This window comes from Balaenoptera ricei, chromosome 20 (genome assembly GCF_028023285.1).
Source record: "Balaenoptera ricei isolate mBalRic1 chromosome 20, mBalRic1.hap2, whole genome shotgun sequence".
Classification (NCBI taxonomy): domain Eukaryota; kingdom Metazoa; phylum Chordata; class Mammalia; order Artiodactyla; family Balaenopteridae; genus Balaenoptera; species Balaenoptera ricei.
In genome coordinates, this window is record NC_082658.1 from 8,566,581 (window position 1) to 8,582,410 (window position 15,830).

General features: G+C 57.6%; 1 protein-coding gene across 2 annotated transcripts in view; it reads left to right on the plus strand.

The window, feature by feature from the left end:
• Positions 1-558: 558 nt before the first annotated feature.
• Positions 559-15,830, plus strand: part of MGAT5B (alpha-1,6-mannosylglycoprotein 6-beta-N-acetylglucosaminyltransferase B) — a 66,548-nt gene continuing 51,276 nt past the window's right edge. For both annotated transcript variants that reach the window (XM_059907431.1, XM_059907432.1), the window contains exons 1-3: positions 559-626; positions 4,456-4,568; positions 13,395-13,542. In XM_059907431.1, coding sequence (XP_059763414.1) covers positions 559-626; positions 4,456-4,568; positions 13,395-13,542 — 329 coding nt within the window. The remainder of the gene's footprint in view (positions 627-4,455; positions 4,569-13,394; positions 13,543-15,830) is intronic.

Below are 15,830 nucleotides of genomic sequence, written 5' to 3' on the forward strand. Positions count from 1 at the left end.
AGCGAGCGGGAGGCAGGGCGGGCGCGGGGCGCCCTTGCCCGGAGCCATGGGCGCGGCGCGGCGCGGGGCCCGGGAGCGGCGCGGCCCGGAGGCGCGGGGGGCCGGGGCGCGGGCCCGGGTCCGCCTCTAGCCGGCACCGAGGGCGCGGGCCGGGGGATGAGGGCGACCGCGGCGGGGAGCCCGTCTGCGCGCCGCGGCGCCGTCCCGCCCAGAGAGCGAGCCCGAGCAGGCAGACGCGCGGCCGGCGGTCTGGGGGCGCGCCGCCTCCCGGCCCCCAGAATGTGAAGCGGGGAGGGCGGAGACGCAGAGACTGCCCGGCCGGGCGCCCTCGCCGCCCTCCGGCAGCCGCGCCGCGCTCCCCTTCCCCTGCCCGCTGAGGCCGCGCCGACCCCGCGGGCCGCGGCCAGGGCAGCGAAGCCGCCGAGCCCCCGCGTCCCCCGCGTCGCTCGGACCCGGCTTCGGCCCGCAGCGGGTTCGTGGCCCGGACGTGGTAGGAGCAGGGCCCGGGACGGTGCGTCCGGCCTCGCCCGCGGCTCCTCGCCCAGACAAGTTTGAACAATGATCACAGTCAACCCCGATGGGAAGATAATGGTCAGAAGATGCCTGGTCACCCTGAGACCCTTTCGGTAAAGTTGTTTCCCAGTTGGCGCGGGGAGGTCTTTTTCTCCAAGGGGGCGTGGGTTGGGGTGGGCGAGGTCAGCCCCGGCGAGAGTGTCTGTCCCAAGGCTGCCTGTCCCGTTAGGAGAGGGGGCGGTTTGTGCTTCAACCCTTGGTGGTGGCTAGTGGGGCTGGGAGAGGGATGGAGTTGGGGTTCCGGTTCGGGTGGGGAGGGTGTGTAATTCTGGGACGGGTACCGAGTTTGGTCTAGGTTGGAGAGGACTCGGGGTGCGAAGGTGGGAATGGGGGCAGAAGTCACCTATGTTGTGGTCCTGGGCCCTGGAAGTCGCCCCAGCCAGGGTGCCCCTTCCCTGCCCCTCCGGTCCTTCCCCACCTCGCGGACGGCCCAACCCCCGCGGCAAAGTTAGCGCTCTGTGCGGGGCGGTACCCCCACCTGGCTGGCCAGTGGAGCCCTGAGTCGGCCCGCCCACCCCCTCTGCCTGTCCCACCCCCTCTGACCCCGCCTTCTGCGCGCACTCCTCTCCGCGGGGTGCGGGCCTCTGTCCAACGGGAGGGTCCCCGAGATTGCGGCAAGGACCCCCTCTGATGGGAATTCGATCCCCGATCGCGGGCCTCGGAGAGGCTGGGGCAGGGGCGGCGCTGTGGGGCGGAAGGGCGACGAGAGCGTGGAGGCGGGATGGAAGCGAAGACCGACCCCGCCACCCCAACCTCGGCGGTCAAGGCCAGGCAGGGCTACGGCCGTCGGGGTCTGCCTGAGCTCTGCTAGTCCCACCCCAGGGGCCTCCAGAGCCCGGCGGTTCCGGGGCAGCTCCCGCTCCTCCCAAGCGCCGTCGGAGCCGGGCCTGCAGCCGGGGTTGGGGAGGGGCGCTAAGCGATGGGTGCCCAGCGGAGTCAGGATGCCATCTCGCCCAGGGGCTGAGCGGCGGAGGGCGCCGAGGGGGCGGCGGGGCCCGGGGCGGGGGACGGGGGTGGGCCGCACTCGGGATGCGGCGACAGGTGGGGTCCGGGCTCGGGAGGGAGCCCGCGAAGGCAGGAGCTGTACAGGCAGAGGTGCCCGAAGTTTGGGGGGCGGGGGGAGCCAGATTTAAGGCCCTCCCCTCCAGACCTGAGGCGGAGACCCGGCCCCTCCCATGCCCCCCGCTGGTTTTCCTTCTGATGGAAAGACCGTGGCTCTCGTGGCTGCCGCCCCGCCATTGCCTCCAGCTATTGGATCCTCCTGCGCAGGGTGCAGAGTTGAGGAGACAACCTTTAGGACGGCAGGGGTCAAGCTGGACCACCAATGTCCAGAGGATTCGGGACGACCGTAGAGCTGGGGGTCCCCAGAATAGAGCCTTGGGCAGGTGATTGGGGGTGTCAGGAGCCCCCACGCCCTAAAGTTCCCATGGGAAGCAGGTGGGAAGCTAGCATCTCTGGAAAGGGCCTTGTTCCTCAGGGGAAATCCTCAAATCCCTAGCCAACCGAGACCGTCGTCAGCCCTGTCTCTCCCACCCAGTGTTGACCCCTCCCTCCAGGCGGTGGGAAGCCCAGCCTCTGACCCCAGCTTGGCTGGACATTTCCCGGCACAATTGGAGGTAGTGGCTGGCGCCAGCACCATGGACAGCACCAGCTCCCTAGCGCTCCTTCCTTTTGGGTCCTGCCCCTGTGGCTCTTTCACGCTCTTTTCAGAAAGCAGGATGTAGAGGTGGGGTTGCATAGGTTCCCCTCCCCACCCCCAGGTTATGTAACTTCCTCTCAGGGTATCCCTAGGCTTCCCAGAGACCCACAGCCACCAGTGAAGTCTTCAAGTCCCCTTCAGATTGGAGGGGGGGGTGTTTACGACCTCCAACCATATCAGCCCTACTCCCAGCTGCCGTTGTTAATCCTCAAGGGCAGCTGGGAGCCCTATTCCCGATGGTTTTCCCAGAGCCTCTGGCAGGGTCCTTATTCCATAATTGCTTCTGGAATGTTGCTTGAATGGATGCATGGGTGGATGAAACCATTTTAACTTGAATCTACTGTAAATGGCCCCAGGATTGGGTCTGGCAGACAGAGACGCAGATGAGGTGTTTGGGGCTTCAGGTTCTGGGCTAAAGGCCTAGATATCTTTCTCACAGCAGGTTTTTGGACCCTGGCAGCTCAGGTCCCCAGCTCTAAATACAAGTACCCCATAGCTGGGGAAGGGGAGAGGGAGTGGGGACGAGAAACTTGGAGAGACCCATCCTTGTCCTCAGGCTGGGGGGACAAACTGCTGATTTCCCCCAGGATCTTCCTGGATGTGTGACCACTCTCCCCCTACACTGTCCTTCTGGCTGCTAGCCTGAGACCAGCCTGACTTCATCTTGGGGATCCCAGGGCTAGAGTCCCACCCCCAGGCTTGGTGGAATTCAGTGAGGGGTCCCTGGGAGGTGAGGGAGCAGTGTTCCTTGTGCCATCTCCTGGGAGAAGCTCCCAGTGCCATCTCTGCTTTTGGGTTCTGCCCCCCTCTCTGATTTAATCTCTAACAGCTTCCTTTAAATATGGGTTGGGAATTTTGTTGTGCTTTTATTTTCTTCTACAATTATGTGTTTTCTTTAATGAATCAAATTTTAATTAAATACTGCTCTGCCAGTTTCAAATAATGAAGATTAAAATGCATAAACAAGTCTTGCATAGATACAAACAAATGTGGGGTTTGAGGATGGAGGTGGAGGTGGGAAGGCTGGAGGTCTCTGGCGTGATTTGGGGGGGCCCCCATGGTGAGCCTGGCTCCACCAGGGATGGGGTTCCTCACCCTGACCTGGGGGGGGCTCCCCTTTCAGCTCTGCCAGTTCATCAAGTCCTCGGGTAGATTCAGAATCCCAGAACAGCCGCCACCTCTGCTGCCCTAAGGCTATGCTGGCCCAGAATCTAGTACGGAAGCAGCAGGAGCCTGGGGCCAGACTTGAGGGTGGGTTCCCTGCTGTCCCCCTGGGGATACCTTAGTTCTTGGCACTTGGGATGTAATCAAAAACTAGGTGTTGAAGTATAAACAGTCGTGTTTTGGCCAACTCCCCTGACCACTGTGACGGCACACACTTGTATGACACCCCATGCACAGGTGTTGGCTCGCTCTGAGCCGTGGTGTAATCTACCGTGTGCCTGCCTGGTGAAGATGTGGATAGGGGGAGTCTGGACACAGAAGGCAGCCACAGGACCCTGCCCTTCTAGATCTTACCATCTGGTAGTGATGGGAGCCCTTCCCCCCCCCCCCCCCGCCCTGAACATGACAAGGATGTGTTCAAGCTGGTTGCTGCAGCAAGGCCTGTGTACACAAGTGCTGATCAGGGCCCAGGTGATTGATGGGCTCCAGGTGGGTTTTGTCTAGACCAATTACTTGCCCTCTGGCTGGCATCAGGTCCTGCTGTTTCCATCTATACCAGTTGTTCTCAAACTTGAGCGTGTATCAGGGTTACCTGGAGAGCTTGTTAAAATGCACTGCTTATCCCACCATCAGAGTGTGTGATTTCATAAACCTGGGACTAGGGCCCAAGAATGAGCATTTCTGATATGTCCAAGGTGATGCTGATGCCTCTGGTCTGGGGACCACACGCTGAGGACCTCTGCTGTCAATGAGCCAGCTTCCGTCTGGAGGCTAGAACTTGCCCAACCTTGTACCTTAAGGATGCCTCACTGTCCTGCATGGTTTTGCGTGTGGCCACTTCCTTGTAGTCCAGCTCTCTTTATCCTGTGTGATGGGAGACCTACTGGTCTGGGAGCTCAACCCCCTGGTCTTTTATTCCTCCATCCATCCATCCCTTCCTCATTCATTCGTAAGGAGCCCTTACAGGATAGGGGTGCATGTGCTGACCTAACCCTGACCTGCCCTATTGCTCTCCACAGGCTTTTTGTCCTGGGCATCGGCTTCTTCTCACTCTGCTTCCTGATGACGTCTCTGGGGGGCCAGTTCTCAGCCCGGCGCCCGGGGGACTCCCCCTTCACTGTCCGCACAGAAGGTATGTTGGTGGGGAAAGGGGAGTCAGAAAGGGGTGCAGGGGTTTGGGGGTCAGAGGAGAGGGAAGCCTTTGAACCTAACCCTGCAAGAGGCTTTCTGGGGCTGTGTCTTGGGCATCTGGCCACCTCGTTGATGGATGTGTGAATGGTGGGGGCCTTGCACACTGCTTTGGCTCTTGTCCTGGCTGTGGTAATCAGGCCTCTCAGGCAGGAAGGGCCTTTGAGCCAGGGTCTCCCAGGCATCAGAAGAGGCTGCCTGTGTTGCTTCTCTAGTGGGGTGGTTTGAGGTTTCTGGATATGACACCTGTCTCTCTGAGATACACATATTCTGTACCTTTGGCCCAGGCACAAGGGAGAGGGCAGGCCTGCCGTGGGCTCATGTGTCTTATCTCCAAGCTCTCTGGTCCTTCATTCTTGCCCACGTGATACTTACAAGGCAGTGGAATGGAGGTTCAGAGCATGGGCTGTGGGGACCAGATGGACCTGGTTTGTACCCTGGTTCATCATTTACTAGCTGTGTGCCATTGGCCACATCACTTAACTCACCTTCAGAGAAGGAAAGCAGTGACCATTTTCAGGGGTTGGATTAAATGGGCTCACGTGGCATGGGGTGTGATGGGGTGGTGGCCTGGGAGACCTCCTCCTGAAGGTGGGTCCCGCTCCCCCCTCATCCTACTCAAGGAAGAATGGAGAACAGTTCAGAACTGCTCAGTGTGTCATGGGGGTCTCCCAGTAACCGTGGGAAGGAGACACATAGTGGGGAAACTGGGGCAAAGGGGGTTTCTGGAACTGTTCAGGGGGCTGCTCTGTGGGCTTTCCCCTGCCCCTCTGGGGAAGTCTCCATTTGAAGTCCACCTTCTCAAACCCCCAGGCCTCATCCGGCTCCCCTCTTCCCAGCAACGGATAAACCCTCCAGTAGGATGTCTTGTCATCTAGGGTCGGTGCTCCGAGGGGCACTTACTCTGCCATCTGGTGTCTCCTTAGATTCATGCCTTTGGTTTAACACGCACTTCTTTAAATTTGCAACAGCTCCCAGCAGGAATTTCACATTTATTAGACGTTCTAGCCTGAACGTAAACGAATCTATCCCCTCTCTGACTCACAGAGATCCCTCGGTCTCTCGGAGCCTCCGTTTTCTCCTCTGGTAAACGGGGCTAACAACACCCTCTTCCCCAGGATTGTCATGAGGGGGTGTGAAGATAACGTATATGAAGGGTCTCGAGCAGCTTCTGGCAAATACTGTGAGCTCTGTAAACATTTACTGGATGTGGTGAGTCTGAGATGGGGGCATTGCCGGAAAGGATGTTTAGGGAAAAGAGGACCAAGGAGGTACCGGCGTCTCTACGTGGAAGACTCCTGAGGATGGGGTGGGGGGGGTGCGGCTGTGAAGGTGCACTTGAGGGGAAGCTTGGGGAGGTGCGGAGGGAGGTGGAGAGTGGGGGAGGGGGTATAGGGAGCGATACTCAGGCTACCTGGGTGCTACCCCTGGCAAGGGGGCGTGTCTGTCTGGGTGGGCTGCTGCAGGGGGCTTGGGCAAGCTGACCCTCCGCAAGGTCAGGGCCCCAGGAGGTGGGAATCAGGGACTGGGGGAGGAGGGGGGTATGGCTGGGCTCTGTTTCTTCTGCTCATCTGCCTGGGGGGGCGATGGGGGGGCCCATCCTGGCAGGGGGTGGTCCCAGTGCCCAGAGGACCGGGGGCTTGTGGGGGTCCTGCCATGCTCTGCGCTGTGCAATTTTGCCTGGCAGAGGGAGAAAGGGTCCAACTCCAATCTAGAGGTTGTGTCTAAGGGGTGGGCAGAGCCACAGAGGGCAGAGGACTTGCCCAGGGTCATGCAGTTAGACTAGAGGTGTGTGTGTGTGTGTGTGTGTGTGTGTGCACGCGCGCACGCGTGCACGTGGCTAAGCTTCCTGTCGGAGTATAGTATCCAGAAACTGAACCCATCCATGCACCAGCAACCTGGATCAAGAAACAGAGCGTGATCCATCCCCAGAAGTGCCCTCAGGCCTCCTTCCACTCACTACTTCCCCAAGGACTCCGGGACCCTGACTTCTAATAGCACAGAGGAATGTTGCCTGGTTCTCTGAATTTATGAGAATGGAATCCTATGGCAGGTGTTCCATTGCGTGCCCCCCTTTCTCTCGAGAGTACATTTGTGAGATTCATCCGTCTCGTGGTGTGTGGTTGCAGACGTTTGTTTTCACTGCTGCGCAGCATTCATTGTGCAGATACGTCACAATATATTTATCCACTCTGCCCCGGGGCGGACATTGGGCTGTTTCCAGTTTGGGGCGTTTGTGAATTGTGCTGCTGTGAACATTCCAGCACATGTCTGTGGTGGACACATGTGGGCGTTTCTGTTGGGTGCACCTTGGGGTGGAGTTGCCGGGTCTCCTGTGTGTTGTGACATTAGTTCTCAGACCAAGTGTTTTCAAGTCTTTTCACACCTCCCAGGCCCCTGTGCTGGAAGCTTCGTGCCCGGAATATGGAAGTCAAGGCCAGGAGGAGGAGCTAGACAAGGAGGGAGCCCTCTGAGAGCCCCTGGGAACTGACCCCAATTCGGTTCACATCCCAGGTCCCACTGTCCCCTCAATTTTTTCATGCCCTTAGATTAAGTTGATTTGCTTGGACAGACCCAAAGCAGAGACTTGGAAAAGCCCTAAGTTGACTCTGTGGGTTTAGAATCCTGATCCTGTAAGAGATGACCCCTCAAATGAGAACCCCACCCCGGACCTGGGGTGGCCCTGCAGACAACCTAGGAGGTGCCAGCATTTCTATCTCGGAGCCGCCCAGGGAAGGATGGGGTTGGAAGTGGGGGGCGGTTGTGAAGGGGTCTGGGGAGCGATACTGGAGGTCACAGTGGGGGTTGGATGTTGGATAATGTTTATTCTGGGGGGTCTGTGAAGCCCCAAGGCAGAACCAGGAGAAGGAAACCCACTAAGGGTTAGAAAAAAGATTTAGAAAGAAAAATCCTCCATTGGTCTATAAAACTGTCTGAGTACAAATAGGGAAATAACCTCTCCTCTCCTTGCCTGTCAAGCCTGTGAGGACGTGAAGGACATGGCTTGGAGGGGAGGGGCAGGGTGAAGGGTTTTCTCTAAAGAGCGGAGAGCCTTCCACAGCCTCTTTCGGACTGTGGTCTCCCTGGGGAGGCTCTGGTTTCCCCTGTGGGCCGGTTCCTATTTTGTGATAAAGTTCTCTAGTTTGGGGATAAAAATGTGACAGACATCTCATTGTATATTCTGCACACTCATCTTAAGATTCAGGAGAGCAGGAGACTGAGCAGAGAATCATAAGTGGGAGGACGGCTAACCTAAGTCCCTCTTGCTGCAGTTGGGCCCAGCTTGGGCCTTGGGGGAGGATTTTTTTTTTTTATATGCTCCCTCTCCAGTCCTCCCTCCCCACCCCAGTCCCTCCTCCTTGCCTCCTGCCTCTGCTTTCCTGCTCTTGTCCTAAGAGGAACTTGCTTCCCTCCTAATGAGAGGGGACTTGAACTTACGTCTGAGGCCTCTTTCCTGGGGTCCCCGCAGATCCCCCAGAGCCTGTATGGCTGTTCCTGGCTCTCTGTCTTGTCTTGAAGTAGAGGTCAGAGGCTGTCTCCGGGGAGAGGGCTGCAGGCCACAGGTCCTCGCTTCAGCGGCTTGTGTCTGCCCTGAGGCTCCCCCGTGCACTGGCCCTGCCGGGCGTCCCAGACCCTGGCCAGCCTTGGAACCTGGGGAAAATCAGAGACGTAGTTCCTTGCTCTGTGGTTGGCTCTGGCCCTGGATCTCGGTGCTCAGGGGGGCTTTTCTTCTCAGAGGCTGGCAGGGGATGGGTGAGCCAGGGCCTGGCCTTGTCTTCCACGCTGCCCAGAGCTCCCGTGGCCTCAGCTGGTTCCCGCGTTGGCCGTGTGCAGAGACAAGTGTGCGCTCCTCCAGCTGTGCAAACACCGAGTCCCAGCCCCCTCTCAAGTGCCGGGGAGGTCTCTTCTGTCTGGCAAGGTGGGGGCTCCTTCAGTTTCCAGGAACCAGTGGGAACGGGTGGCGGGTGGGGACAAGAAAGGGGACAAGGGCAGACGGGAGAGAGAAACAGAGAGCACGTCTGGGGATGGATTGGGGCCTCGGTGGGTGATAAAGCACCCCTGTCGATATATGTGAGGACCATTTGTATCTCTCAGCATCCCAGCTTTCCTTATTTATATGGAAATATGGAGGGAACCTGTGTGACTTCTGCGATGTGTCACTGGGGCCTCACGTTAAATACATTTCAGTTTAGCCGCCGCTGAGAGCGGTGCGGTGACTCAGGGCAAAAGCCACGTCAGGAGGCTGCTCTGCTGATGGTCCTGGCCGGCCGTGGCATCCGGAGAGCCATCATGCGGCTGAGCGGCTGGACTGGCTGTGTGTGGCCTGCTTCCCTCCCGGGACCCACGCCCTGCCTCGTCCAGGGCAGAAGATGTGCCTAGTGTCCTGGAGCTCCTCAGGAAGTGATGGGGGCGGGGGGTTGGTGGGGGGCCGTCTCCTGAGGTCTCAGGAGCTCCTGGAGTCCTGCACCATCTGCAGACAATGGGAGTGGCCCCCGAGCCCCAGGTGCTGGGAGGGTATCTTGTGGTCTTCGTCCAGTCTGATGGAGGTGGCCTTACAGACCCATCTGAGATCTGTCACCTTAGCCCCAGTCTATAAGCCCTCTGGTCTTCTGGGGTCCCTCTTTCTGTTGACTTTTTTTTTTTCTTTTTGGCCGCACCATGTGGCATGCAGGATCTTAATTCCCCGACCAGTGATCAAACCCGTGCCCCCTGCAGTGGAAGCTCGGAGTCCTAACCACTAGACTGCCAGGGAAGTCCCTCTGTTGACATTCTTAAAGAATTGGCTTCATCCCTTGTATGAAGGGCAATCCAGAACCCCCAGATATCTCCAAATACTCTAGGGGGCTTATGCTTCCCTGGTCACCTCTTGCTCTGATCCCCTGCTTCTATTGAATTATCCTACTGGATGTCTCCCCTCCTGCCTCCTCTGTGTCCCCTACATTGACCTAGTGGGAAGGACACCCCTTCCTTCCTAAACCGTCCACAGGGATGGGGGGATTTGGGGTGGGGGTTGGACCACTGCTCAGCAGAGCAAACAGATGACAATTCTCTCTTTTACCCCTGCCTTTCACAGCCCCCCCCCCCCCCACCGACGCGTCCCCACGGGTCATCCCTATGGCAGCGTAGCTTCCCCCATCCTGCTTAGCCCCTCTGGGTCGTTGTCCTGCCCCCTGCCCATGTCCGCAGGCCTTGTCCTCTCTCCTGGTCTCCCTAGACTGGGCTGGGAAACTCCAGTCTTCCTACCTGAATATGCAGCGTCATTTAGGTTTCTCTCTGTCTCATTGCTCCGGGCTTCTAGATGACGCTCTGGCCCACCCAGGGGTTTAGCAAAGCAAAACAGAGCTCTCTCCCTAAGGAGATTCTGACGGCTTTTATAGGAACACTTCTTTCCTTTTCTATTACCCTGATCTCTGGGGGCAATTAGGGGAAGAGCAGAAACCGGGGAGTCCCGGGCTGTAGACCCTTGGGGCTCAGTAAGTCAAACCCTCGCATTCTACCGGAGGGGACAGGGACGCTGAGGCCCAGAGAAGGAAAGTGACATGCCCCTTCCCCCATCTAGTGGGGGCAGAGCAGGTCTGGAGTCGAGGCTTCCTGACTCCCACTCCGGCCTCTCCTGGGCCACAGTGCTGCCCCCAGGCTCTGTCTGGCTCTTGGGGCCGATGTAGCTCTAGGCCAGATCTTGCAGTTACTGGCTCCATCAGCTATTTTGCAATTTTTGAAATAGGATGGGGGTGGGAGTGGGGGTGGGGTATGGTTGTCAGTGAGATCTTGGGAGGGGCATGGGCAGTGAGCTCAGAGGGGAAGAAGGGAGCTTGGGATGAGCCCGGAGAGAGCGCAGCCGTGTGTCAGGGCAGGTGCCAGGCCTGAGGCATCGTGGGAACGCAGCGCCGCCCCAGGAGCAGTGATGTGGCTCAGCACTGCTGGAGTGCTGTGTCTCAAGTTCCAGCTGCCGCCCAGGCTCTGTGGTCCAGCTGGGCCTGAGCGCATGGCTGGGGGGCCTCTCAGGCTCTGGCCTGAGGATGTTCCCAGCCATGGCCTCACTCTCCTTTTTTTCATCCTACTCCTTTGGGGAAGGGGCCACCCCAGCCTGAGCTACGAGCGATCAGGGCAGCCCAGTGAGGCTGGCCAGGCTGTGCACTGCACAACTCCAGGACATCCATCAGGTGACCCACAACACGAGCGGCTCCCCTGGGGCTGTGCAAAGTGCTGCCAGGCCAAATCATCTGATGGGCTCCTATTTTTCTAGCTGAAATGAAGGGAACTCCCCTCTTGTTTTACTCTGTGCTCCAAGCACTGGTTGAAAGCAAGGTATTGCGTTTGGATGACGGGCTTTGGGGGGTGTCCTCAGGATGAGAGTGATTTGAAAGAGTCAACTGTTGTCCCCAGCTCTGTGGAGTTGAAAGAGAGAAGGAGCTATTTATATCTTGCTTTTTGATTGACTAACGGATTGAGGCCATGAGTGAGTCGGGAGGGGCCGAGTGGTGGGAGAGACCTCAGTTTTGCTTCATTTAACACTATGGTGAAATTTCCTGATCCCAACTGAAAAATCCATCCAGTTTTCTGAGGGGAAAGTGGGAAGACCATTAGCTCTTTCAGCTACTCGGTTGGGAGGGGTTGGAGACAGTTTCTTTCCTTCCTTCCTTCTGATGCCCAGTTTCTCCAGTACCCAACCCCACCCTGTGTCTCTCCTCCGCTTCCTCTGCTCTCCCCACCCTTGGTCCCTACCCACCCCCCCACCCCCCATTCATGCCCATTCTTTTCTTCGGAGTCAGGGATCCAGGCTCTTTGAGGAACCTGCAACTCCTCCCTGCTCTGGATTCGATGCCTGGCTGGGTCCCCCGCCCGCTCCCCATGGCCTCCCATCTGACCTCAGGTGGGCTCAGCTGGCAGGGGAACCCAACCAGGAGGTGACTTGGTGTGAGAAAGCGGTGGCAGTCACTGGAACGGGCCTGGTGCCAGGGGATATGGGGGACAAGCAAAGCAGAAATGTCACAAGCAGCCCTGGTGACGTGCAGCCTCTCTAGGCCCCCCTCCTTGGCTCAGTCCCAAGCATAGAGCAGAGGAGACCGGCCCCCTCCTGCCCCCCTCCCCACTTCTCTCCCCCCCATCTCTGCCTCTGGCTCACAGTGGCCAGCCGTGGTCTCTCCTGCCCCGCTCCTGGCACCTTGACATTGGGTTGCAGACAGGGCCTGGTGTTATTGCCTTGGGTTTGGGACACTGAGGCTGAGAGCAGTATGGCGACTCCCTTGGCCATGTGGCCATGCAGGGGGTGCTGGCGGAGGCAGGTGGGAGGCCAGGTGTCCACTGTAGCCCCTCTCAGTCCGCTGGGCCCTGACCCTTTCCTTCCTGAGAAGCAGATGCTGTTGGTGTTCACGTCCTCAGCCCTCACGATTCCTGTCATGTGCTGGAGACGGCTCTGCCACCCCACGGCAGGTGGAAAGTACCAGAATATGGCCGTCCTTGGGAGCAGCCCTTAAGCAGTGACTGGCGGGAGGTGGTGTGCACATGCCTGGCCCCCTCGCCCCCCTGCGGAGAACTCTGAAGCCGGATCTACACCTGCTGGTTTCCCCAGGTTGATGACATGCCCTCTCTGGGCGGCCTCCCCGTCCCTGGGTCACCTCCCCACTTCCCTTCACCTCCCAAATAACGACTTGCCCTCAAACCCTTGTCTCAGGGTCTGATTCTGGGGAGCCCCACCCAAGGCACCCCCTGACACCCCCGCCCCTCCAGCAGGCTGGGGAGCCCCTGGGAGCATCTGTGTCCCCATGGATTCAGCTCATTTATTAAGAGTGGCTCAGAGCTTGGCCCCTGGGGTTTGCAGGCAGCCTGGTTGGGAATTGCAGTGCCTGGAACCGAGCACCTGTGGATGGTTTGGAGTAGCTGCTTAAAACTGTCACAAAATTTAATTAAAAAGGAAGGCAAGGGCTGCTCTCCCACACTGGCACGTGCGGTGCTAATGATCGGGAGTGATTAGAAAGGAAATTGTGGAAAATCTCGGGCTGGTTAATGGGATCTTGGTTGAAGCACCTCGTTTTCATTTAATTTTATTCTTCACAAGGTCTCCCGGCCCCTCAACCCTGGAGTTGATCTCTGGGAACCCAAAGACCCGGTTGAGAGTCAGGACAAATTCACAGTGGGTTTTCTAGAGTGGTGGCTGGGGGAGTGGGTGGGGACGGGAGGTGGCTGGGGCCCCGAACCCCTTGAACACAGGCTCACAGCCTGTGCATCCGAGCCACGTGAAGAGCAAGCAGAATGCAGGGTCCTGGGCCCCATGCCCGAGAGATCTGAATTGGCAGATCTAGACAGCGAGGGCCCAGGAGTCTGGACTTTATCAGCCTGGCCAGGAGATTCAGGTGCAGGTGGATGGTTGACCACACTTTTAGAAACCCTGTTTTACAGGTTCTGTCTGGAAGTTGCTGTTGGGGGGTTTTGGGGTTCCTGTCCCACTACTGGGCCTTCCCTGTCTTCTCACAGACCTGAGATTATGTCTAAAGCCAGATTTTGCTGGTGACAAAAACTGAGGCCCAGAGAGGTTAAAAGTTCATCCCAATGTCACACAGCTGGTAGGGAGCAGGGTGGGCCCAGGCCTCTCTGGATTCCTGTCCTGCAGGGGGGAGGGGTGGGGGGGGCTCACTATCCTGACCCCTCCCCTTCCCGAGAAGATGGGGGTGGGGCTGGGGTCTGAGCCACCCCGCCAGACACCAGGTGGTCTCAGATGGCCTCCGGACTGCTTGGGCCTTGCCTGACTGCACCCACACTCTTCCTGCAGTGATGGGTGGGCCGGAGTCCCGTGGTGTCCTCCGCAAGATGAGTGACCTGTTGGAGCTGATGGTGAAACGCATGGACACGCTGGCCAGACTGGAGAACAGCAGTGAGCTGCACCGGGCTGCCGGCGACAGGCACTTCCCTGTGGACAGGTGAGGGGGCCCCGGGAGGGAGAGGGGCACCCCACTGTGTGCTGGGCTGGGGATTTGGCCTCAAAATGCATTTTATACACACACACACCCAAAATGCATACTGTGTGGTTTTTATAAATCTTCCCTAAGTGGCTTCCCATTGTACATATGTTGCCCTTGCTTTTTTCACTCATGGTGGTGATTTTGAGCTCTGTCCATGTCGATGGGCATGTGTGGATATGCACTTGGTTGTGATGGCCATAGTGATCATCTGTCCTCCTCCCGTGGACATCGGCTGTCTTTTTTAAAATCTGTTTATTAATTTTTGACTGCATTGGGTCTTTGTTGCTGCGCGCAGGCTTTTTCTCTAGTTGCAGCGAGCAGGGGCTACTCTTTGTTGTGGTGCGAGGGCTTCTCATTGCAGTGGCTTCTCTTGTTGTGGAGCACGGGCTCTAGGCGTGTGGTCTCAGTAGTTGTGGCTCGTGGGCTCTAGAGCTCAGGCTCAGTAGTTATGGCGCACGGGCTTAGTTGCTCCGCGGCATGTGGGATCTTCCCGGACCAGGGCTCGAACCCATGTCCCCTGCATTGGCAGGCAGATTCTTAACCACTGCACCACCAGGGAAGCCCCGACATGGGCCATCTTTGCAAGAAGAATTTCCTGGTTTATTCATTCTAAATATTCCCCCACTGAGGCCAGAATGTGCAAAATTCCCCAAGGTTTTGTGCTGCAGCCCCACGTGCCTCTGTGCAGCCCCAGGAACCCAGGTGGTGCATCTTAAGTGTCGGGTTCTCCTGAATCCCAGAGAATGAGGGGGCGTGAAGTCAGGGCCGTCCCAGCTGGGAGTCCTGGCCCCCAGACTTGGATGTGGAGGGAGGAGGCTTGGACCCCACCCATCCCAGGGAGGCACTCTGCACCTGACCTTTTATATGTTGAGGTTCTTGATGAGATGGAATTACTCAGTGTGTTCTAACTGCTGAAAAATGAGTTTGAAACCCACACTTCTACACAATTTGGGAAAAGCTATACCTCGGCCAGTGTGATTTGCTAAAAGTGTTCTATTGCTGAAAAATATGTTTGAAATCCACACTTTTAGACAATTTATGGGAAAGCTATACCTCAGCCAGTGTGTGTGATGGAAAAGCCAAAGTTCCAGGTATTTCTGAAGTTCGGTGTTGGGCAAAATCAAAGAAAGTGATGGTGGTGAGTCCTGGTCATTGAGGGGCCCTGGCTGGGTGGATCCTGAAGCACAGCCCACCTCTTTGGTCTAGTGGGGGATCCTTTGCCCCATAGGCTGCCTGGGCTGGACTACTGGCCGTGGGTCCCAACTCAAACAGGCCTTGCTGATCGAATGTTCTGGATGCCCAGTCAGGTCAGCCGATGTCAGCCTCCCTGTCCTCATAATGGGCACCATTTACTGAAAGCTCACCTTACTGAGTTACCTCCGTGATCCTGTCAATCCCACAGCCACCTTAGGGGGGGCTTTAATCCCCGTTGCGTAGAGGAGGAAACTGAGGCACAGAGATGTTCATGAACCTGCTCAAAGTTGCACAGCTGCTGAGGAGCTGGGGCCCAGGTCAGATGGCCCCAGAGCCCCACCTTTCTAACCAGTGTGCTCTTAATGGCCTTTCATTAAATATGCGGCTACGTTGGGGTTCATTTTTATCCCTTTGCAAGACTTTTCATATCAATTAATTCACAGCTCAGGGGAAACAAATCCTTTGTTAGACCTTTGCTCTGACTTTTTTGTTTTGGAAAATGTAGGCACTAAAATTACAGTCCTGGAGCCTGGGATTAAATGCAGTTGTGGGTGTGAGGAGCCCACCTCAGTGCCTGGCTCCAGGTGGGAGCTCTTCACCCGCGGGAAGTCGGGGCCCCTGGGTGGGCTGTGCTGCTGTGTGCTGGGTCCCCGGTTAAATGCTCTCACCCTCCAGGGACTGAGCATCTGACAGAAGAAACTAAAGGGATCTGTCTGCTCATGAAATACGTCTTGGCACCTACTAAGCACCAGGCACTGCTCCCGGTGCTGGGGACACCGTGATGAGCCTTGTCCTCATTCCTGCGGGGAAGACAGACAGTAACTGAGAAGAAGAAAGAAATGAGATAAAGTCAGATACTGAGCCATGTTCTAAGGATGAGGCAGTGGGTGACTGGGAAAGGGGCTATTCAAACAGGGCGGTCTGGCAAGGCCCTTGGGGGTTGGTGATATTTGAGCTCAATTCTGCACGATGGGAAGGAGCCAGCCACGTGAGGAGCTGGGGGGCAGAGAATTTGAGGTAGAGAGAGCAGCAAGTGCAAAGGCCCTGGGGTA